Below are 25622 nucleotides of genomic sequence, written 5' to 3' on the forward strand. Positions count from 1 at the left end.
TGACGGTCCTGAGCACATTGTTATTTCGGAAGCATGCATCCTCTTATAAGCAATAAAGGACTTTGCACTGACGTGAAATGCTTTTATTATTTGCCGCTTCTGGAACTTGCGCTGCTCTGAAGAAGCCATTGGCATCTATGGTGTAGTTAAATTCAAAAATAAACCAAGCTGTCAAGCAGTGAATTTATGCGACTTCTAGAATTTTACCTGAAATCATCCTTTATCACGTGTACCACGACGACGTACCACCAGGAGAAAGTTGTGTGCATAGGCTCATATGCCGCCCCCCGCCTTAGCAAAATGTTTTCTTTTCTACTATGAGAGATCGCTTCAGAAAACTAGCAGTGACACTTGCGTTGTAAAACTTTTCCGCTTTATAGACGAATACCTCGCCCTTTTAAAGTTTAGCGATGAAAACTTCAGGCTGTTGCTTCATTTTCATGTTTCGCCTGTGTCTGCATCCTCTGGTATTCACGTCTGAATTCCTGCAATATAACACCATACTATTTCTTGACTTAAGTCTCAGGGTAGTGTAGGAGGGTTCCCGCGCCGCTTCAGCCTCTCTGTTGATCACGTAACACGTCATGCTCACGGCAACTGACGACGTTCTACGTGCACCACTTTGGATGAGGCTGGCGCTGGTGAACACTCTCAAGGTTCGGCTGCATACAAGCTCAATAACCGAAAAGTGTAAGGTTCAACAGCTGTCGGTGTAGCTCCGTTGATACGAGCATCGGGTGCGATATTTGGGGGTCGGTTCCCAACATCGGCTTCCTGTTTTTCTTTCTACCTTGTAATCGGATATATTTAACGCTAATGTATTTATATTACTAATCAGGTCAATACCAAAAAGTAAAATTTAAAAATTCCCTGCGCTTTTCTTGGCCTCGCCGACTGTAGGCTTATGCCCTTCGTGTTCCATTGAGCCCCTCATCTCCCCTCACATTTTCTTTGGTTTCATATTTTTGGGCTCGCGCAAAACGGTCGTGAATATAACCACGGCGACGTCGAAAGCTGCAGCGACGCGGAACAGGTGCCGGTTTAACAGCGCGGGAAATACCTCTTATGTGAAGAATGAATGCCCTTCCAAAAAAAAAAAAAGATTTGGGTCCATGGCGTAGCGACGACGCGATGATATACAGACTACCGTCGGTGATAAGCCGAGCGCGGCGGAAAAGTGTATCGCGGCGTAATTTAGCCTGGTGTCGTGGACTTTGTGGAAAGTGCTTTTTCTAGCCTGCCATCACGTTAGCATCGATGCTGGACGAAAATCGTTGTGCCGAATTTATATTTTGTGTGCCGCCGCAAGCGTGTTGCTTGGCGTGTTTTGTGCTTAAGTGCGTGCAATTTGGTACCATTGATTAAGGCGATAGATTATCACTCTGCATTTTCTGCCAGTCGTCTCTTGCCGGTGACAGGCCATACACGGGCAGAGGACTTTAGGTCCTCTGCCCGTCCTACATGTCCATTAGAAAAACGTAGAGTACGTACCTAATCACATAATTATCTAAAATACTGAAAACAATAATTGGAGAAAGGGTCCATTATTTTCAAACTTTTTAAAACCCCCAAAGTGATATTAGCGAACGCAACTATACCGGAACATGAACGGCGAAAAGACTCTAATCAGAGGCACCATTTTTTCAACTAAATGTTTACAAATTGGGGCAACCTAAGGTTTTCTGTCAAGGATATGAAGCGATAGCGTATTACGCATACGGGCATAATTTATTATTTTGAAATTGAGGAATTTGCTGTTTTCTCTTTTTAAATTTTATAGCACTGACAAAACATCAGCAAACATTGGCTTTGAATTCTCAGCAGTTGTGTGTGTGTATGTGTGGGGGGGGGGGGGGGGGCGTGCGTGTGTGTGTGTGTGTGTCAGTTTCATGATTGTCAGAATTCCGCTATGCAAGTCAGTAAGCAGCAACTTTTGCAAGCAAAACGTTTATTGCAACACAGCAGGTCTCATGAGAAAATGAGGTCATCCTAGTGGCTTTGCGCGTCTTTATTGGCTTCAGTGATCAGACGTAGTGCAACATCAAGCCCGCTCGACATGGCCACAGAGCAGCGCCCCTTGTCAACATTCCTCGAGCAACTCGGCGGGATACGCGCGAGGCTAGGTTATTAAAGAATGCTCAAAAAAGGCACGCTGTCTCAGAACTCTCCTGCTCACAGGCTACTGCTTACCCCTTTCTCTCATTTTCTTCTATCTTAGCGAGGCTAACATAGCCGCTCTAAAGTGGTCGGAGAGCGGCTGATACTGCAATCAACATACATCCTGAACCAAAATTCTCCCCTGCACAAAGAAGCAAAAGCGTCTGATCTGTTTTTAAAACATAACACGCCAAACTAACGTTTTCATGGTACAAAACCTGCCGGAGAGTAATTTTTTTACAAAAAGATAAAAAAAGATCTCAACTAAATATCAGTAGCAAAATGCCACGTTCACTTTCATTTTTTTGCTTGTTTCAGGTACATTGCATTAAAAGCTCTCCTAGGGCCGCAGCATCAAACGTGATCACACACTGTTAAGAAGGTCCAATAATGCCTTTAGAATCCTGCGGTGTGCATTTTGCATCGGCGTCAGACCCCTCACCGCTACCTTCTTTCCACTTCCTTAGGTCGATATCCGGAAGGTCATCGCAGGTTGCTCCATCCTTTCTGAAAGAAATTATGAGTTGACAAAACTGAATATATATACCGAGAAAGTTCGGTCGCCGATGGAAGCGTGCCACTGTTATGTTTTCAATTTCCTAGTGATTCATTTCTATATTAAATAATCAGCTGCTATCACCTTTTTGTGGTACACACGCACGTGCACCCCCTAACCACACACACACACGCCAATATATATATATATATATATATATATATATATATATATATATATATATGTGAAGGAAAGAAGCCACCAGACGGCGAGGCCAAGGAAAGCGTAGGGGGATGTAGCGTAAGAGGGTTCTAGCACAGCTTTCGCCCTAGCTCTTGATCAAGTTCTACGTGACGCTGGCGGTAACAAAGGACGTTCTACGTCCGCCGCTATGGTTGACGGTGGCGCTGGTGAACACTCTCAAGGTTCGTATACAGACAACATAAATACCCAAGCAAGTAGCAGGGGGGACAGCGGCCGATGTAGCTCAGTTGGAAGAGCACCGGAAGCGATATTCGGAGGTCGTGGGTTCGGTTCCCACCATCGGCACGTTGTTTTTTCTGCTACTTTGTGTTTAATTATCTTCCCCTAAACAAGATTACATTACTAATCTCTTTGAATATCCAAGTAAACATTTAAAAAAAGAACATAAAGTAACATCCCCTACGGTTTCCTTGGCCTCGCCGACTGTTGGCTTCTTTCCTTCATGTATTATAACGAACACCCTCGTTTTCCCCTTAATTGATCTATCTATATATATATTTATTTATTTATGCAGCCATACTGTGAGATTAGTACTGTATAAAAGCCGCTTTCGTCGACAATATCTGCCTCGCAGATGCTTTAGACTGAAACCTGAGCCACCGGCGGTTAAGGCATTAAGTCTTCATTTCTACTGATTTCCTAAAAACATTAGGGCAGATTACACTATCCTGCAAGACTGGTGATACAGCGATGCTGTTTGTGTTTAGCTCGACTATGTATTCCCGATTATAATTTGAGACTCCTCGCTTGTTTCTTTTGCTGTCGGCGAAGAAGTGTGAAAGACTCTGTGCCTTTTATTTCCCGTAAATCAATTTGCAATGCCGCTGATGCCTGCTTCTGTGCGCTTGGTTCTGTATGCTGTTTGGCGCGTGTTCAAGGAAGCACGGGTTAAGATGGCTGCTCCTGGTTTTATGAGGCTGGGACTAGCAGGTCATCGCTGCTTAATTGCAGTGGGGGCTAGCCTGCCACTGGATTTGTACCTGTTGTATGCCGTGATTGCATCTGCCACCACATCGGCGGTGGACGGCGGCTGTTGCGACGCGCGTTTTTCTCTCCCTCTTCTTTTTCTTCTCTATTTTCTCTCCTGTCCGTGCGAGGCAGCAGAGCTACAGAGTCATTAGCAGGCCCATGCATTTTCTTTTAATTATTCCTGCAGTCGCAAAAACAAGTGCCAAATGGAGGCTGCAGCATGGATGCCTGGATCGAACGCCCTGCGAGGTCAGCTCCGTATATGCCTTAATCACCTAGTGAAGACATCGGTAATGAGCGGACGTGACGCGATCATGACACCAGTTCTGGTTTTGAGACATGTCCGAATTTCACATTAAGTTGACGCCACATCCCGCCTTGAGGCCACGTCCAGTCATGATGATGCCATAGGTAAAGTAGTGTAGAACATGACGTGACGTCATGACCAGTGTGGCATCCTGATGATGTCGATTGCGGTTATTACACATAGCGAACAGGTCAGCTGTGTTAGATAGAAGAAACAATCTTCGACTTACTTAAACAGCATCGCATTAAAAACACTAGGTGATCCTGATCAGGCGAAAGCCTTTACAGCACGGTGGTCCGGAGCTTTCCACTACGGCACCTCTTTCTTTTTTCACTACCACATTTCTCCTTTTCCTACAGCTCGGTTAAGGTGTCCGCGGAGAAATGTAACAGAAAATTCCCATTTCCTTTCCTGTAAACCAATTTGAAGCAGCGCTGATGCCTGCTGTACTTCGTCTGCAGCTGTATGCTTTGTAGTGTGGTGTTCGAGGAAGCGCCAAATGAAGGGCGACACACGAACACTTGGATAAGACGCCCGGCAGGGTCAGCTTCGCACATGCGGGAAACGTCTGGTGATGTCATATCCGATCATGACTTCACGATTTGTCGTGACGTAATAATCGTTCATCTCTGTTATAATCACTGTAACTATCAACTGATCGTTCAATTACCAATTAACCATTTACATATTACTAATTAATAATTAGGTAGTTAACCTAATAACTAATTACTCTTCATGGCAACCATGCTGACATGACGCTAGAAAGGAAGAACTACCTGGCGTAGCTGTCAGGATACAGGACACCGGTCTCCATGAGTATGAGCCATTAAAGGTTTTAGCCTTAAGAAATGGATGTTTCTAAGTTTTACCTGCGAGGTCAGCTCCGTGAATGACTGCTTGAACTTTGGGTGCACAGCGCGTGGGCAGAATTGGCGGAGGCAGTGCGAGTCTCTCAGTTAGAGGGACTAAGCACGAACGAGGCGGGAAGGGTGATCCTTTCAAAAGTAAGACTCAACACAGACAGAAGAATGCAAAAAATCGAAAGATGGGCCCAACGAGCTGAAGCTCTAGAGTGACGGTCCGAAAACATAAAAGGGAAGAAAGTAGCCTATGTCGATGCGGCGAGGGGCAGAACACGTACGCAGGTAGCCTGGATAGTCGATTGCCGAGGGACGCTGGTATCCACGGCAGCCATCAAAGGCAGCAACATAGAAACTGCGGAGGAAATTGCGATAGCGCCAGTTTGCGCTGGAACGGAAACCAAGTTCATAATTAGCGATAGGAAACTGCCATCTAAACTATAATTTTGGAGAGGGCACAGATATGCCCGAGGCAGCCAAAATCCTCATCCAAAGAACGATGAATAGGAAACTTCAGTTAATTTGGACACCCGCTCAAGCTGATGTCTTTTGTAACGAGGCGGTTCACGAGATAGCCCAAGCTCTCTACTTCCAGGTAACCGTCAACCCCCCCCCCCCCCCCCGAACACTGGGCATACGACAAGAGCCTGCAGAAATACAAGGAACGCATTGACCATTATAAATTTGGACGTAGATTGGTACTCCCTGCAGATGTTGGCATAAATAATAGAGAAGCTGTCAATTGGAGGTGGCTACAAATTAATATCTTTATCAACCCGGTCTGGGCGTTTCACGCGCTACTAGACCTTAGCGACACTAATCATTGCAAAAACGGGGGGGGGGGGGGGGGGAGTGGGGCACTCGTTAACAATTTGCGAATGCCCACAATCCCCAGGGATAAGACAAAATATAATAAGTAGAGACTTAAGCGATGTATTCAATTATTTGCATCTTAGTCAGTCCGTTGATCCCTACCATCCACTAAGGCTGCTCAGGCTAACTACGGAGAACACCTACGAAAAATGTTACACTTTCAATGAAGTGATCCCTGACCGATCCTACATTTTCTGCAGCGGGGCTAAATGCCATCCACGTTTTCCAAATGATGTGGAGGCCTAGCACCATAATCACGTCGTATGGGACCTCGTCACTTTGTACAGATAGAAGCCTCATACCGTAAGTATTAATGGATAGTCCTTCTTTGAAGTTCTTTTTAATATATCGCACTAAGAAACGGGATCCCAGCAGTCTATAAAAACATGATCGATGATCTGTGGTTTTTTACACATTGTGCATTTGATGGTCCAGGAACAAATATACTTTTATCATTGAGCCTCGTTTTTACGGGATGGGTACCAGACTGAAGTTTGAAGAAAAACTATTTGATGGTCAGTTTAACCGACACCTTCGTAACTCTCTTTAGGACATCTTGTCCTGGGCATTCACAATATATGTATCGGTATAGGTCGGTTTAACCGGCATCTTCTTAACTCTCTTTAGGACATCTTGTCCTGGGCCTTCACTATATATGTATCGGTATAGGTAGGTTTAGCCGGCACCTTCTTAACTCTCTTTAGGACATCTTGTCCTGGGCCTTCACAGCATATGTACCGGTATAGGTCGGTTTAACCGGCACCTTCTTAACTCTCTTTAGGACATCTTGTCCTGGGCCTTCACAATATATGTATCGGCATAGGGTTACGGGTTCAAACAGGTTGAGCAAGTCCTGGCTCATCAAACGTTCATCATAATTCCCCTTGTCTGCAGTGTGGATAGCGGGATTCAGCGAGTGACATATACTGGGCCTTTAATTTTTTTTGCAAACTAATTATAGAATGCCGGTGAACTTTGATGCGTTCAATGGAATGCTAGTTGCGTTCGACAAGGGGCGTGCTTATTACCGTCACGACAGGTCATGACGTACCCAGGCGATTCATGAATGCTCGAAGCTGACCCCGCCGGGGGTCTGGTCCAGGCGTCTGTGCGATGCTGTTCATTTGGCGCTTCTTCGAATTCCGCATCATAGAGCACACAGAAGCAGATCCAGATGTCTAGGGGCGTTAGTACAAAAGGTAGCTGCGGCATTTCAAATTGATTTGCAGGATAGATAAGGCACGCTATCTGTCACAATTATATGCGGACACGGATACCAGGCATTAAAGGAAGGGAGAAAGGTGGGCGTCAACGAATAGAGGGATATAGGTGTGCCGTTGTGGAGGGCTAGGATCCACCGCGCTGTAATGACTTCTGCCTCATTGACTGACTAAAAAACTTTATTGAACAGAGATAATGGGAGGTGGATGTGTAGGTGGTGTCACTAGTCCGGGACTCCAGCGGCTGCCGCTACTATCCGCGCACGTGTCACGAGGGCCCGGTGGGCCTCAGTCCAGAGCTGAATAGAGCAGCCTCCGACCTCTCAATAATTGGCACTGCATTTGGGTCATCGTGTGGACTGCGTGGCTAGGTTCACACCATGAGGTGCAGGCCTGCTTTTTTCCCGCAGTATTTACATTTTGGGGTCGTAGAACTGCACTTCAGTTGTCCAAAGTGCCCTCTAGAATTTTTTAAATAGCAATGCGCTGGGAGTAATGCAAACTGGTTTATGATAAAGGAAACAGGGATTGGTGTTTGATACTGACCCTAGGGGGCTGGGACTAGTAGGTCACTGCCGTCTGCGGCGGTGGCTAGCCTGCCACCATAGTTTTATTTATTGTAGGCCGTCATTGCAGCCGCCACCGTTTCGGGGGTGGAGGGCGGCCGTTGCAATGCGCGTTTCCCTATTTTCTCTTCTGTCTGCACGAGGCAGCGAATGTGACTCAGCTACAGAGCCAGTAGCCCGTGCATTTTCTTTTCCTTCTCCCTTCAATTGCAACAACAACAAATGAAATGCGCAGTAATACCCACATATCTATGTGGATACCTAAACCGAGCCGTAAGGAAAGGAAGGAAGGTGGGAATGAAAGTGAGAGGTACGAAAAAGATGAGTCATTGTGGAGGGCTGCAAGCTAATTTTGACCACCTGGGAATCTATAATGTGCACTGCCATCGTTCAGCGCACTGACGACCCACCGTTTCGCAGCGAAAAGCAGCCATCTGCAGTAACGTTTGAACCAGGGTGCTTAGGTTCAGTAGGTTCAGAAGATGAAATTTATTCAGATAACTTGCTGTGTAGTCGCAACGAATGTTGAAAATATAATTCAGCCAATACAACCAGCAGATAGTAAAAGTACAAATGGCACACAATGCTCAGCAAAAGAATTTGTTTCTGACCTATATGGTCCATATGAAGGACGTTACATACGGCCAAGAAAAACATACTAGACAGTGCGGAACAATTCACGTACGCACCGCTGAACGTACACCTGCCGTACGTACGTGAACTCTTCAGCCCTCCGTAGCGTCTTTTTTCTTGGCTGTCTGTAACGTGCAATATTCACCGCCCATTTATTCGTTATCACTGACCATATTTAGATTTTGTTTGTATCTGTCGTGCATAGACGTTGCCTGCATTTAATACGCATTGCGTGTTTGTATTTAGCCAATGTGGCAAGTAAAAGTTAATATCCGCAAGGTATTTATAACCTAGCTGCGATTCATTCGCAACCAATCAGCTATTATTGTCATTGCTTACCCATTCGTAGGACGTAGAAAAGCGTTGCGATTAAAGCTGGCACCGTCAAGCCCCGCGACGTTGTAGCAGAGAATGGCGGCAATTCTTGTCTCCCTGATGGTGTCCAATTGTTCTGAAAGATTATAGTCATTAAACTGTAATGCCTCAAGTAGGAAATGCTAGCCTCAGCTATCACTTGTGCACTCGCAGCCAGCGCATGTTATCTATAGCTCAAGTTAACTGTTCGTTTCTCATTGACGATTCGAATCCAGACGTTTGCTCATCGTCTGCATTTCTGTGCTTGGTATTGTTACGGACAAGGAATAAGCGGGCACAGGAGCGCTTGCACTAGGCCCGCCACGATTAATTAAATAATCTCTTAGTCACTGATCATCTTTTCTCTCTGTTTTCTGTGTGCATCAGCTGGCCACCCCGTAACATTTGGTTGGAGGGGCTGAGAAATTCATCTCTCCTTGCCCTGACTCGGAGCTCCGGCGCCATGCGTCTTCTTGAGTCGTGTGGCAGAAGGTATAGGAGGCATCGGTGGCAGGTCTCTAGCCTACCGAACCCGATATGAGTTCGCCGTCCTACCACCCGTTCCCCCGCCCCGACCGCAAGACTCGAAGAATAAGAGACTGACACGAGATGGGGTGGGGGGGGGGGGACTCACACGACCGCAAGACACGACAAGACAACTGAACATCATATAGAACCGAACAACACTGACCCGATGTGCCGGCAAAAGACCCCAATGGCTAATACCCACGACCCAAGACGCCGCTACACTCGAAGACATTACCACTGCCCCAGCCATGCGGTGCGCGTCTGGACCTCCGCCATCGGGTATGGCGACCTGTAGTCCGATAGCGTCCTGGGCCAGGCTTCATCGGTAATCTTGTCGGCAAGCCATTGTCTTCTTCCTTCTTCCCCGTCTTTTTCAGCCATCTACTCACACCCGTCGTTATGCCATGGATCGCATTGACATCGGCGAACTTCCTCGTCCAGCAACGGGACGATCTCTCCGTGGCCACTAGTAATGATACTGTCGAGGAAGAAGCGGGTAGCGGCACGGACCGAAGCGCTCACGACAGGCCCGTCGCGTTTCATTAGATCATCTCTCATTCATCGACTCTCTCCCCTGTTCTCAGTTCTATGTGTGCATGGGCTTGTCTCCCCGCAGCAACATTATTTGGGCTAATGTTACGACTGCACACAAGACGAAGCTAGTATGGCGGTTTATATCACCTAAACCAAAGTACAGAGCGAGAGCTCGGTTTAGTTTGTTGCGCTTGTTAGGCTCTGACGTCAAATATCAAAGGTCAAAGATGAAGGTCGTTGGGGGAAACTGGTCAACACAGTGTTAAGTGGCCTAGTTAACTTTAAGCCGAAGTTGAAGTTCCTGCCTTCTAGGCTCTATTGTCCGAACCGGTGCGCTTGATGGACCCAGATGTTAAGAGCGTTCAACCAGAAATGAAAAGGCGAAAATGGTATACGTGAAAACTACACTGCATCAGATCTGCCACGAAACCATTGGAAGGTATTTGTCGTAGCAGTGAGGCCTGTGCGCGGCATCTAATCAGTAGGGTTTAAACTGAGAGAGACCATATAAGAACTCCACAGGAACTATTGAAATAGGGTTACTCGTGAAAGCGTACAGTGTTGGAAACAAACTGACATAAAGCGTTTGTGCTTGCATGAGGTAAGATGCTAGCATTGTATACGAGATAATTTAGAGTCTCCAGCATAAGGATATTAAGCACGTTGCATTTAAAAGAGTTAATTACTACACTAATGTGCAGTTACCGTTCATTTGAATTTATTATGGGAAACTATAGGCCGGTATTTATTTGGGACGCGGTCCCGTACGGCATGGAGAAGTTACATTACGGCTATGCGAAAAATATTTGCTCGCTCAGAACAAAGCACTTCTCGAGAGACTCACAAAAAGGTTTTAGCTAACGGGAAAGTTTTATTGGCACAAAATAAACATTAGGGGCACTGCAACCTTTATGAGCTAAAAATAATCTACTTATCGTCATTTGTTGCTGAAAAGGATGACAGCAACCAATGAACAACCTGAAATTCGCTTATATGAATTCTTTATTGCGCTTACATAAATAAGTAAATCTAGGTTAACCAAATAAGTAGGCAGAACAATAACAACTAGTATGCTGAGTCATCGTCGAACTACGTATGCCGTCAGCACGCCGCGGTGCTCAATTTAAAATCGCAAACAATCATTTAGATCGATTGACCAAAATACCTTAGAACAACCTGGAGCACTGTGAAAGCAGTCCCGCCTGGCTGCAGTTTTTCGAGATGTGTCTGGGCGCCCCTTTAGTTAAAAAAAATTAAATGGAGCCGTGTTTTGAAAGCACAGAGAAGAATATATAGGTCGGCGCAATGCAAGAAAGGTGGTAACGCCGCATGCCAGCTGTTCATGGCAGAATAATTAAAGATTAAAGTTGATCGCGGCATATTTTGTGTAAATTCAATGTTCGGCTCATCTACTTTAGTACTACAAAGTTACTTTGAAAACCTACAGCTTTTTTCATGGCCGTAATGTGGTGCTCAGTATGTATGGTCTATACAGACTATATAAACAGGTTCTACAAATGCGCTCTTTCTTGATATTTATATCAACACACACACACACACACACACACACACACACACACACACACACACACACACACACACACACACACACACACACACACGCACACGCACACGCACACGCACACGCACACACACACACACACACACATATATATATATATATATATATATATATAAATATATATATATATATATATATATATATATATATATATATATATATATAAGGTAAAATACAAATGTACTCATTTTTCATATAATCATTTGAGCCACTACGGCGTATCTAGGATAATTTCACGAATTGGTTATGCTGTGCTTTTCCCCGCAATAGCCGCTGACATGGCAGCAGTATATGTAAATAAATAATTAAATATCGACATTTTATTGAATGTTTCAGGTTCGTATTCTTGGTGGAGTAACTTCCGGCCGCCATAACTTCGCAAACCTAAGGTTTCTATATGGCTGTAATGTGGGACTCAGTATATATACTCTATACTAACAATTCCAGAAAAGGTTCTTACAAATGTTCTCATCGCAACTGTTTTGGGCCGAACAGGTTTTTATGTGAATTGCGAATGTCTGAAACAAAGCTAGAACATGAGAATTTTGTTCTAAAATACATACGGAGCAAGACACTTTTGACGCAACGCAAGGAAGGCTTAAAATAGTGCGTTTTCAGCAGCCCGTCCTGATTTAGATTGACTCCGGCACAGTATTTGCCCATATTATACAAAGGAAAATCAACACAGATGCCTGTAAGGCATATATGAGATAATCTTGCGCATATCCACATTTTATTCGTATATTTTACTTTCGTATTCTTGGTGGTGTACCTACCGGCGTAAAACCCGCAACAAAGAGTAACATGGAAAGATATTCTATGTTGTTCGTAATGGAAAGAAACAAAGAAGAACTGACGTTGGCATTCAGGTCTCCTGACATTCAGGCGATGAAGCGTAAACTCGTCACGTTCTCTCTTTCTACAGAGCCCCGTCTTGTGCAACGCAAAACTGTTGATGTTGAGGTCTTTCTGCTTAATTCACAAGCTAATAATTACTTGCAGACTGCTGACGTTTTCTATAGCGTACGTGATCGTTACCTTTTCATATGAGACACACAATTGGGCACTGAACTAATAATAGAAGCTGTAAATAAACCAACTCGTTTATGTAGAATTCACCTAAAATGTTTGCATACTTTGATACGACACTTACGCTAATGTTGCAGTTCAAAGAATGTTATAGTAGTGCTCGTTGTGAATATTGGAGTAAACTGTAAGATACAGCCTTTAGCTTATAATTTATAAACAAATTTTAAACAGCGCTCCAGATTACCACTAGCAACCGAACGGCGCGGCATCTCAGCGCACGCGCCCTTCCCGATGATGTTAACTAAGCTTATTGATTATGCAAGCGAGTCGGGGGGCGAAACATAATTTTCGATTTCCAATATTCTCCGTGTTGCAGAACCAAGCTACAATTGTGGGGTTTTGGAGAGGACTGATAAAATACCTATTACTTGTGCACATTTCCCGTTCTTGAGAGATCTTTATAGTTTTCGTAAAAGATAAGTTTTATTTGAACGTACCTTTGGAAAACGAGCCCGTCTGGTTCGCATGCTCGTAGTAGAACCTGTCGGCATATTTCAGCAAGTAAAACTGCTTCGCAACGCCGCAGGCAAAAGTTTCACCGAGTTGCGCACCTTCTATGCGCGTCTCGGAGAGCGCTCCGGAAAAAAGATCGATGTCCCGGACATGCCTGCAAAATAGGTATATAATAGTAGCTTGCATCAGAAATTACATGGGTATTTTATTATTTGTATCTTGCAACACCGGAATTATATACCTAACAGACCCAGGAAATCAAGCAATATTATGACTGAGCCGTAAGATATTGGAGCACAAAAAGTAATACAATGCATTGGTGAATTCAGTACGCCTCGTGCGTAAGGTGTTGACGGTTAGTGTGAACATAATATTCGCGTAAAAAATTGGGGAAAAAAATATTTCTGCCGGTGTGGTGCATTGGTAAGACGCCCGGCTACTGTGGCGGAGTTCCCAGGTTCGAACCCGACCACGGCGGCTGCGTTTCGATGGAGGCGAAATGAAGTGGCGTCCGTGTGCTGTGCGATGTCAGCGCACGTTAAATATCCCCAGGTGGTCGAAATTACTCCGAAGCCTTCCACTAGAGGCTCTCCTCTCTCTCTTTCCACTTTCCCTCCCACCTTCCTCCTTTCCCTTACGGCACGGTTCAGGTGTCCAGAAAGCAAGTGTGACAGATACTGCACCTTTCCCTTCCTGTGAACCAATTATTATCATTATTCGGAATCAAAGTTTATGCCTTCATGCAAACAAGGAGCGAACACAAGCTGCCAGCAGCGGTGGTGTTATTTGATCTCTCGCGACGTTGTTTTTCTGTTACAAATACAGGGAAGATCAAATGAAATGGGGTGCAATGATTGCTTAGTTTTGTATTGATGTGTGTGCAATATATATTGCATTGCCGCCGCATGGCAACTAAGCAAAATTATTATTTTTATCTATATAAGCTAATTCGAATCACCGCGAGACACTCTATGAAGCCCTCCGATAATGCAGTAGCAGTATTTTGATATTTTTCTTGTCGCTGTTGAATGATCGTCGCCGTTTACATTGTAATCGGCACACAAACTGTTAAGTAGTGCGACCCATACTATTTAAATTTTGCTTGCTAGTATAAGTGAATTTAATTTTTAAACTCGCTAACCACCTTTGTTGATTTGTTTACTTGTTTGACCTGAATAATTAACCTCTGAAATGTGTATTGTGATCTGCCTCAGTATCGCCAAATCTGAGATATTGGAGCACGTGTCCTTTCATCAAGACTGCGCGAGTCCACAACGCTTGTGCGTTCAACACAATTTAAAATACGCTCATGTGAGCGAAGCTGTGGAAAATAAAAACAGACACGCAGCAGCTCTGAAAAAAAAATACATATGACAACGAAGTGGATTATTTGCTTCATTCTCAGCAGCACAACCAATTCATTCGTCAATACATGCAACGCGAGCTCCACGAGTGATATTTGTGACCAGCAGTTGCATCGTTCGTCGAAAGGCGGCTTCATATGCACAGTGTTTCCCTCAATCGTGTGTACGGCATTTCAAAACAGACGGCTGGAGATAAAAAAGCACTATATTTCTTGCCCATCTTACTACAGATTAGTCAGAAAGCAGCAAATGAATAAGCTTTAAGACACGATAGTGTGGCATGGAGAACTTCAGATAACTATAGCGCATTTTTTCATAGAACTTCTCTTACACTGTGTAAAATATATTTTATTTCATAAAGCGCTCAGAAAACGCAATGCCTTTTTACTCATTTTTTCAGTCACATCACAATGTCCTCCTAAGTAAATTCATACTTTCCTCCTAGAAGATAAAATACAGTCCCTCCGCATTACATCCGGATATGCACTCCTTCTTTGAATGATAAAAGAAAGGCACTGCATAAAGCGATGGTGAAAGGCAACGGTTTTCTGAGAGGCGGTCTGCGAAATAATAAATATTCAGTTTGGCACGCAAAATGGTCGAATGGTGATGGACTCAGAGTTGAAGTTGTTTGGGATCCTTCTTCCTTAGCGCTCCGCAAGAGACCCATATACACTGCTGCGTCCTGTATACGTTTATGTTACCATGTATCAGTACTTGCTTCTGCCGTTCCGTTTAAGATTCCCAGTTTCACTCTGCTTCACATAAAGCACAACCCCGCCGGGGTGGCGCAGTGGTTACGGCGCTCGACTACTGTTCCCAAGGACGCGGGATCGAATCCCGGCCTCGGCGGCAGCTTTTCTATGGAGGCGAAAAGCAAGGCGCCCGTGTGCTGTGCGATGTCAGTGCACGTTAAAGAACCCCAGGTGGTCGAAATTACCGGAGTCCTCCACTACGGCGTCTCTCATAGCCTGAGTTGCTTTGGGACGTTAAACCCCACAAACCAACCAACCAACATAAAGCACAGATTTCAGTGACTTATTTTGCAAAGCCGATATAGCGCATTGCCTCTAACGTGCTTGGATTCCTGCAGCTTATTAGCATTTGCAGGTGTCAGGTATACGTAAAATTGCTTCCAAGCGCATAGGTTTGCGCTGAGTCACCTCGCTTTGCGTATTATTGCATTCATTTGATGTAGTCGCTGTCCGCAGTTCATATCTGGCGCGAACAGAAAACAAAAACATTTCCCGTGAGGTCAATATCTTACTCGTATACTCCAGCGTACAGCTTTGCGGTGTTTTCGGGCATGACCTTGGTCAAGTCGTCGAAATCGGCAATGGTGATGTTCTGGCACAGACGAACCCAGTCAACGTAGGGACGAACGCCATGGTCGCGGCCCCTCTGTATGTCCACGGCGAACAAATCGTCACCATATGGCGCCCAGGGCTGTCGGAACAGGAAGTGCGTCACGGCATGGTCGCCGAACCTGCAGAATGTGCGTAGTGATCGAATAAGACATTTCTCTTAAATGCCCAAAGCAGTATTTGTAGAAAAAAATACGCTACACCCAAGGCAATATGCCTGTTTTGCCCCGTCGGAGATTTTGTAGTAGTTTTACTTTATGAACTGGCGGAAGGCAAATAGAGAACGCGGACAAAACGAAAGCAGCAGCACATTAACATTTTATTCGCGCGCCGTTCTGAGAAGCAATAAAAAACAGGCAAATCTTTCAACGCAAGCTAGAATGTCAACGCGGCATGAGCACCTACTTCGAGATGTTTTGCAAGCTTCCAAATCACGTTTTAGAAAAAAACGAGCACCAATCCTTATAACTTGCATGGTGCTACAAATATGATGGCTAGCGCCTTATCTTGGCTTTCTCAACTGCCGGGCAAAGGTAAAACTGGCCAGCCACCAGCTGTTCAAACAGTCAAGAAATAGCAGCACACAAATATGATATCAGAGGGATAAAATTCAAAAGTATCAGAACAGCAAGCATAACTTTAGGAAATTGAGTGATTGGGCATCATAAAATCTACGGGGCCACATAAGCTTAACCTTTAATCTCTGTCTGTATGGCGGATCGGTTTATGAGGTCCGCAACCGGTTCACGGAACGGAGAAGACAATAAAAACGGCTGGGAAATATTTCGCGTTCTAGACAGCGGACTTGACGCCATCTGTAAACGGAGGGCACGCTTTGGCGTCCGATTAATGTGCATCAAATAGCCCCATCAAGAACGCACACTTTGTGCCAACAGGCTGCAAAAGATTTGAAGAGCCGCATAGCATATAGGCAACATCTGGCGTGCCATCCGACGGCGTTTTTACACTACATGCAAGTACCGCCCGATGGTACATGCACCACTAAAGCTGCACCGTTGCATCCCGGACGAGTCTTTGCAGCGACATATTTAGGGAAAACTTTAGGGAAAGATTTGGCTCTAGCTACATCATGAAAGCATCAGAGTTAGAATATGAACACGTGCCGCAAAAAATATTGCGAGCTCGCCGGAACGGTGCCGCAGCGAGCGCGGCGGATGATGGCGCCCCCCCCCCCCCCCGCGCTACTCCCAAGTACTCGCTAGGCCTAGATTGTTTTGCGTCGTAGCCACAGCGAATTTGTGTTTTAAAGATGATCAGTGCTATATAAAAGAGTGTACTCTTTCAAAAAAAAAGTCTACCCCTTGTCCCGTAACAAAAGCAAAATATGGCAATTTCGGTAAGGCCTTAACAGCGGAGCTAGATTACAATAGCAGATGAGCCAACGTGCTGCAAAGGCGACAACTGCTTTGCAGCTGCGAGAAGAAACGCTTGTTTTTACACTTACCAGCCACTCTGCATGAGTCAGCGATTATAAGGAGATGGTCAGTTTGAATGCGCCTTCAAGCCACGCTTATTAATCAAGCGGAAAACTATTTCTTTGCACACGCAGCCGCAGGCGCTATCCGCCCCTCCCGTTCCACTGGAGAAAGTTTGCAGGAGGTGAGGCGTGGCTGTAGAGATAGCGCATCGGACGATGCTTGAGCACGCTATTGCCGTTCAATATGAAGCCAGTCCACTCACAGCGACACAAATACCAAACGTTTTGCGAATGCAGCTTCGTTATGCGGATCGCCCGAAAGCAACGGTTGCGAGATTTGCAACAACGACGAACTGCTATTCGCGTTAACTGCATTTAATCATTCGAGCCTCCGGTATACGCGTATCCACGGCTATGCCGGTGGCGTGTATTGCTAATGCCATTATCGTCTTCGCATTTACGTCTGAAATGAAAAGGGTTGCGTGAAGCGTGGTAAAAATAGCTACGGTGTTAGCACAGCCATTCATTAGGTGCATCCATAGCTACACGAAGCCAGAGCTGCGCCTGGATATTTTCCAATTATCCAAACAACTCGGCATTGTAAGATGATGTTAAAAATGGCAGATAGCGTACTGCGCTGCGAAATCATTAGTGTATCCTTTTGGTCCGCTGGTTGGTCGGGCCTATCGGCTGTTCTTATTTTTAGGACCGCCGTGGGGGGAATGCTGTCATGCGACGGGCCATTGGCAGTCGACACAATATGACCTGTCCGTAGCTCAGTCCGAGTTTAGTCGTATGGATACACATTTAAACGCATTATGGCTTCTGGCTTCTGCCTGCTGCTGTTGTTTCGGATTCTATTTTCCGCGCATTAGCGTTTCAGACTCGCTACTTCACTATGTGAGGAAGAAATTAAATAACAGCAGATGTTAACTATGGGAGGTAGTACGTGGCGTGTGTATTACTACGCAAAACAGCAAAATGAATAAGCTTTTAAGACCTCACAATACCAATCATGGTAGAGGCATTGATATTCTTGCGGTTTTAATTCCCTCTGATGGTTAGCTTCATATTTGGGCAACCATAAAACCCTAACAACCGGCTACTTTCTGCCACAGAGGAATTGTCTACCTGTCATTTTACCTGCGTACTATATATCAATAATGGCCAGCCTTGTTAAGAGAAGTACCCCGTGACGTAGGTATAAAATCCAATTTTAAACCGAACTGTATAAGTGTGCATAAGGTGCCTGTATATATATAGCAAGAATGGCTCAATATTGAAGGATTGCAAAAGGTTATATTCCCTCGAACCCTGCCCCGCCGTGATAGTGCAGTAATTAGAGCCCTCGACTACTGTGCCTTGGGATGCGGGATTGTGACCCGGTCTCGGAGGGCGCTTTTCGATGGAGGCGAAAATTCAAGGCGTCCGTAGGCTGTGCGATGTCAGTGCGCATTAAATAACCCCAGGTGACCGTCATATCTTAAGTTCCCTACTGTGTCTCTCATAGCCCGAGTCACTTTGGGATGTTAAACCGCACAAACCAATCTGTGCCCGGCTGTGTGACCTGCCAAAAACAATCTGCTTGAAGTATGCTACTGAGCTGTACCTGAGGAGGTGGCAATGCTAGTTGTTTTTTATCTTGGTAGCTTTATTCAAGCAGTGATGGGGTTGCTGTATACTTATTTACGAGAGCTGTTGCATCATTTGATATACATCCATCCATATCTATACTCAGCAACTTTCTGAATATTTGTATTTTTGTATGTTTTGTGAAGTTACGCAACCCTATGCCACGATAAAATTAAGGGAACATGCCAAACTGGATCAGTACTACCGAGGAGGAAACTGAATCAAACGCTGTTTTTAGATACCGAGTCAGAGACCGCACTCCAAGGCCGCAGGAACATTTGTACGGCTTCGTAATGTGTTTTATGTATATAGAAGGTAGTCTTTTACATATGAAGTTGATTACGCGCGATAAAGACTGTATGCTGATAAAGATATCTGAGTGGCAAACGATATGATAAACACCCAAATTCACAATTTCTGAGGATGTTATATCGATGGCCATTTTTTCGTTTGTGTGGCAGCCAGGAAAACAATTTGGAAACATCTCGTACAAAACGCACTATGCCCTATTCGGAATACATTGTCTTGTTCTTTCTCATTAAAGGTAAAATGGGCCTATGTGAAGAGGACCTATGTGAAGAGGTGGTTCAGTCTAGATTTTCCGACTTTGTTTTCGCATGATACACATGCATGCTACAACAAGTTACTTCGTGCAGCACAGCCACAGAAGAATGATTATGTCATGCGCAAGCCAATCAAAAGCCTGTTTGTAATTACATGATAGAAGTTTACGAGACAGGGAATACACGCTTCATTTTCGGTTTTTAAACCGCTGCCTATAGCGTGACTGTTTCTTTGCTAACGAATATTGTACGTTGTGTAAATATCCTTGGGTCTTTTATTGCTGTTCGCACATCCTGCATCCTTACACTTGTTGCGATAACTTTCATGTTAACCATATTGATGTGCGTTTTTTCCTGTTTTTAAGGAATTCTGACACTGTGAAATCAATGGCACAGGGATAACGTATGGCGCAGCAAATACAGTGTAAGGCGCTCCGCGGTACATCCATGTCGCAAACAGCCTAAGAAGCACAGTAGAATCGAAGACAAGCAGCGAGACCTGCAATACCTGTTCCATCTAGGCTTAAGGCACAGAGGGTAGTAGGTATCGCGGTTGGCTTCGTGCAGCGGACCACGCTGACGAGGGTTAGCTAATATACCTACAACAGAACAATCCTTATGCAGGAAAAGCAACATTCATAAGCTTTATACTCGATGCGATATATCCAGTGCGCTTCACTACATTGCTATAAGCGATAACCTTTCTTCGTCAAAGCGACGTCAAGTATACTGCCTTCATTACTGCTTCCAATGGAAATAATGATCTATTTTTATATCGATGAAAGCATTATATATATTGCGTTTCATCAAAACAAACCTTTATTAACTAAAAAAAATGACAATCCGCAAGCAGGTACTAGGAGGCTCAACTCCGGGTACTCTATGCAGTAAATAGTAAGCGGCTGTCCAAAACATCAGTGCAGATCCTCGAAGCTGATGAGGCGCCCAAACAAATATCTACCCTGTATGCCATAGACGATTCGAGAACCTTATAGAAAACAATTCCGAGTGCACTGTGGAATCTACAGTGCAGAAATGAGAAAACCTGAGCGGTGCTGAATCACACAGTGCAATCATGTTTGCTCTCATTATCATTGTCACCTAAATGCACCTTCATTATCATCGTTGTCATTATCACTAATTGCAGCGTTATTTTCATCCCTACTGTCATATCCATTGTAGCCAAGGAGAATTATGATGTGTGTTTCACGGTCCCGGGTGTGGCGCAGTTGGTTAAAGTGCTCGGCTAAGGATCCGATGGATGAGGACCGATTACGTTGGAGATAGGAGTTTTATTTTTCTGATTACGTTAGTTTCGGGTTGGGGTGACAAATTCATTTGATAGACAGCTATAGTGTGACCAGACGAACACACGAGGACAGCATGAGCCATGAAGGGCTTTTTGCTTAATAATCATATTACAGCACGCAGTCCCGTGCGGTTAAGTGCTGCCCTTTCAACTTCTCTCAGTAAAGTCGCCTACGAAAAGACGAAAGACTTAAGACGCTTGTTTAATATGCCCCGCTGCAGCACTACCTATTGGTTTGATGTTAATTATGCATGCCTGCCTGCAACTGTACCTAAACGCAGACACAGCGCGCACTATGAGCGGACGTTTGGCGGTGACGATGACCTTGTGTCCCATCAGATTTGTGATAAGCGCTCCAACATAACTCCAGGTAAACAATCACACTGAGCTAGGTTCTGCAACGGAATGTACACATATCTTTGGGACGGCCGCAACCTGACATGTCCGTCGAGTGTATCTTACAACGTACAGTAAAGAGCGCGAAGGTTAATAATGAGTGACCAATAACCGGATCATGGTGTAAAGTGCGTGCGCATATGGTGTGCGAGGAATACGCTCTCAGAGAACAAAGCCTGTACACGGCCACGGGTACAAAAGTATCTGTGAGAACCCCCATAAATTTCATATGACCACATTTGGCGTTCACCCTCATTCAGATATGGTCAATTCAGCGGTGTCTTTAAAATGTTTCGCTGGATAAGCCCCAAGACTTGGCTCATAAGTTCATGAAAGTAGTCATCCTAGAACATGCAAACCTGCCTTCGACATAACTTGACCAAAATTATATCGGCCCTGATAGTAGTATGTCCAATTCGTAAGTGGCATCAAATTTTAAGCTTTATCCCACTGTACATTCAAAATAAGACATGCTAAAAATTTTACCACAATGGATGTCGAACTTAATTTGAATATGACCCAATTTATGGTAACATTCCAAATTTGGAGGACCGCCTAGAAGTGAGCTCTCAGGGGTCACGAAATTTGGCTTGGTCCAAGTTAACCAATGTTGGTGTTGAACCTGATTTGGCTATCACTAACAAACTGGCGCTTAACAAATTTTGCACACCACTCTCAAGAATTGACCTACCGGACGCCAAAAACTTGACCAACAAATACACACCTTACAATACAATGCTTCAAATCTGTGATGATTTCCAAATTTAGGTACAACGCCTCAAAATTTCGATTATCTACGCATTCACCGCGCGGGATGTTATATTCATACTTTGAATTTTTTTAGTTCTTCTTTTGAAAGATATATCATTAGCTGTGTCTTGTTTGTGTTGTGCTTAACATTATTTTGTGCATTAATGTTTGATTCGCAATCATTTTTGCGCGATAGCGTGAAAGACCACGTTATGAAGAAAACCCGTCATAGCCTGGGCTTCATGAGCTGACAATTCTGGAAAGGGCTCTAGCATGTGGCATGGCCTCGCGCTCAGGTGATGTGTAGGTGACACCGTGCAGGTGGCAGCTGCAGGTGACTATGTAGTCGTTGGTTTTTGTGATGACATGAGATCACATAACATGATCAGCATTAAATTCGAGATGAGAAAGTGTGATCTAAATCAATTTCTCTACAATCTGAGTATCCCCAGTTTGACAAGCAGCCTCTTAGTCACAGCGGTACGTTTGTGTGCTTCGATTGAGTAGCTGCTTTGTATCTGTGTTAGGTAGTATTTCACATAAGGTGCCACCTTACGGCTGCATGTTAATGACCATGTGAGGAATAATAGAAGCACTAGTTAAAAGTCTACTAAAACTACGAGCAGCAAAGCGCATAAACACGAAAGGATAAAAGGGATCTTACGAAAGGGAGCCTTCAATGCCGTCGCATCTTAGCTTTAAAGGCGTAGCTTAGAGGTCCCCGATTTCTTGGTTTCCGACAGGAAAAGCTAAGTATAAAATACCGCCACCCTCTTTAGTAGCTGGATTACCAGTGATATTTTCCTGCTAGGCCGAGAGCCTCTACCTAGACTGGAATAGCTACCCCTTTATGCTCAAACAGTTAAAGAGCGCTCACTGAACACATGCGTATATGTCAAAGGTACAGTTGCTTTTAAATATATGCTGATTTTGTAAGACCATTGTGCACTCAGGTTCGTCGCAAAGTTGTTTGAAGACGTTTCCGCACTGAAAGGAATTTTATGTGTGCTTGAGATACACCACTATATGGAAACAATCACGTCATACGCTTCCGTAGAGTAGATTTCACTGTGGTAGGAATGTGGGGTTGTAAACCCAATTTGGAAGGGACAATCACTAAAACGATATACCCTAGTTCCGCAAATTTTATGAAAATTAATAATTAATTATAATGATCACTCTTTCTGGTATGGCTCCTCCTTAAGGCGCAAATTTAAGTTTTATACATATATCTATTTGGGCAATGAATATGCAGTCCCGTTTTCTTTTCACATATTTGCTGTTCTGCGATAGCTGCAATTTCTTCCAACCCGGGTGAGTGTTAAAGACACTTGGATAGATGAAGCAAATATGCGCTAGAATACTGCGAGGCGCTTACTTCTTCACAATAGGGCACGAGCATAGCGATCCTCACCGGATACCTACAAGAGGCGATTATAAAAGGATGCTAGATCAAAAAAGGCGGTGCGGTATATTTCAGAAGCGTGCAAATCCCTCATGGTGGCGTCTCACCTGTTGAAAGGTTTCTGTGGCTGCACAGTGGATCCACGTAGAACGTTGTCTACTGGCCTGTAACTGCCGTTAATTGGCCGAAAATAGGCGTCCTTGAGCTTGAGCATTGTTTGATTCACTCCTTCCTCATCTATTCTGAAAGACATGCGAATACAACTGAATCTTCACAGTTTAAGGCACAAAATCAGCTGCACTTTAATGACACTTCAGGTATAGAAAAATTCCTTATAAAACACGTCGTACCTATATATCGGGACATCTGATATGTCAAATCATTTGAGCATCACATCAGCACTAGAAATGTATTCAAAAAGACCGCTATGAATGGCTGCTAAGAAATCAGTAGAAATTACGTTTCCGCGTCATTTTGTTGTTGTTATGTTGTGTTTTATGGCGCTAAGCGACTAAGCCTATAATCCACCAAGAGCAAGGTTAAAATGTGTTCTTGCCGGAAAACGAAAACAGATGCAATAAAAATTTTATAGTTCTTTAGAAAGTTTCCTTTTTTAAAACACTAAAAATACATGATAAGTTTACCATTGCTATTTTTCGTCACATTAATATCGGATGGTATGGAATCGCATTATTGTAGAAAACAGTGAAATGCTTTTGTTTCGTTTTGTGTCTAGCTTTGGGCATGTAATTAACTTGTCAGTGACTGTAATTACCTCTTATCATTCTTCACACATAAGCTTATCATCTTAGTTATCAAACATCCTTTGTGAGATGTGTGTTCCCAATTCGGAGATGGCATAATGTAATTTTCATTTAGCGATCCTGGTTAGTGCTTGTGTTTCATTCTCCTATTATGAGCTTTACGAGGTGCAATTTATTAGTTCCTTGGTTACTCCAGACTGCCATTTTCATTTTGTTTATGTTGAAATAACTTTTGTGTTATCTTTTTTACGGTAATTCTGTTTTCTCATTTTTTTTTTCCTCAAACCTAGCACAGCGCACATATCCGCTCTCTCATTGCCATATATGCCTACAGGACTTTGTTATGTCCTTACGCTGAAAACCTTTTAAGTTGTTTATTATGTTACCAAGTAATTCCATGACAGCATTTTTTGCCTTTCCTCAGGCTATCGCTCCCCCTTCCTTCCCTCTTCCACCTCAAAAGAGGTTCTCTTTCCTCGTGGGCCCGTCTCACACAAGCCCTTCCACCTGCTCCTCGCCTTCCTGGCGGCAACCGGCCTCTCCCGGCGTAGACGCCCTGGAGGCATGACACCATGACTGCGATTACGTAGCGCTAGCAACCCCTTTCTCCCTCATATTTCCTTCCCTCCCCCTTCTCCAATTATCCGCACGTCGGCAGAGGCGGTATCGACTCCGTTGGCAGTAAACCGGCAAGTGCACTCCCCCTTCAATTTCACGTTGAGCCACAGAGAAGAAAGAAGTTTAGAGCTGTGAATACAAGCCACGAATCTTTGTACATAACACTGTTCAATGCACATGTGCTTAATTTTTTCTACAACTACGCGGACAGCCTAACGTTCGGCTGTAAAATTTGAAGCACATTGATGGAGTCTGTTTTGTCAGATCTGCCATACACCACAGCATATTCAACATAAAATGCAGTTTTTTAACCGTCTGGGTAAACTTCTGTGCATATGCTGTACTTCTCCTTTAGTATGCGATATTCTTGTACTACATATTTTTAGGAATTTCACTTTGGTTGACCTTGAGACACCTGTGCTGTCTTCAAATATAAAGTGCTAGAAAGCATATACAGTAACAGTTACTAGCGTCAACAGGCAGTGACGGCCCGCTCCGGTGCCTCAGTGGAGAGGAAACTCGTCCGGTGAGACCAAGGTAGTGTGTAGATACCAGCCTGCCGATACCAGCCAGCCTATACCGGTCCGCCGGCCGTTTTCCGATCCGGGCGAAAATCAAGGCACCCTTGTACAGGGCGACATCGGTGCAAATAACCTCAGATGGTCGAAGTTTTCGGAGGTATCCACTACGTCGTGTCCAATAGGCTGAGTTGCATTGCAACCTTAAGCTCTGTAAACTAAATTAATATAAACGTTCTGCTGAGCACTAATGGTAACTTAGAACAAACTTGAGTTCAGACCCTAAAGCTCTCGTTTCTCTCTTAGGTATATAGAGAGTGAACTAAAAACATTTAAGAAGCATCCCTCGTAAACGTTTCCTTTGCGGAGGGAAAGAAAGAATGCTTTCCACACAGACAGTTTTAGTACTCACAATTGGGAAGCACCGCCTGCCTTTCGGATTTGAACATACTTTTCTTACCCTAGACACATAATACACACAATATATGAAATACTAGGGAAGCATTTACCAACGATTTCAATGCAGTATTTTCAAACTCAAAGCAAGTTTCTATTTAAGTGAGATCCCATAACGCGTTCCATGATTTGTGAGACTCTTTGAAACCTTTCGGCGCCA

At 44.2% G+C, this 25622-nt stretch overlaps 1 protein-coding gene across 1 annotated transcript in view; it reads right to left on the minus strand.

The window, feature by feature from the left end:
* Positions 1 to 1941: 1941 nt before the first annotated feature.
* Positions 1942 to 25622, minus strand: part of LOC146177985 (salivary peroxidase/catechol oxidase-like) — an 88176-nt gene continuing 64495 nt past the window's right edge. The window contains exons 11-15 of the mRNA XM_084580689.1: positions 23214 to 23348; positions 15517 to 15735; positions 12870 to 13039; positions 8685 to 8796; positions 1942 to 2664 (exon numbers count right to left, since the gene is read on the minus strand). Coding sequence (XP_084436815.1) covers positions 2532 to 2664; positions 8685 to 8796; positions 12870 to 13039; positions 15517 to 15735; positions 23214 to 23348 — 769 coding nt within the window. The 3' untranslated portion in view covers positions 1942 to 2531. The remainder of the gene's footprint in view (positions 2665 to 8684; positions 8797 to 12869; positions 13040 to 15516; positions 15736 to 23213; positions 23349 to 25622) is intronic.

This window comes from Amblyomma maculatum, chromosome 10 (genome assembly GCF_055883805.1).
Source record: "Amblyomma maculatum isolate TAMU_Amacu chromosome 10, ASM5588380v1, whole genome shotgun sequence".
In the NCBI taxonomy this organism is placed as follows: domain Eukaryota; kingdom Metazoa; phylum Arthropoda; class Arachnida; order Ixodida; family Ixodidae; genus Amblyomma; species Amblyomma maculatum.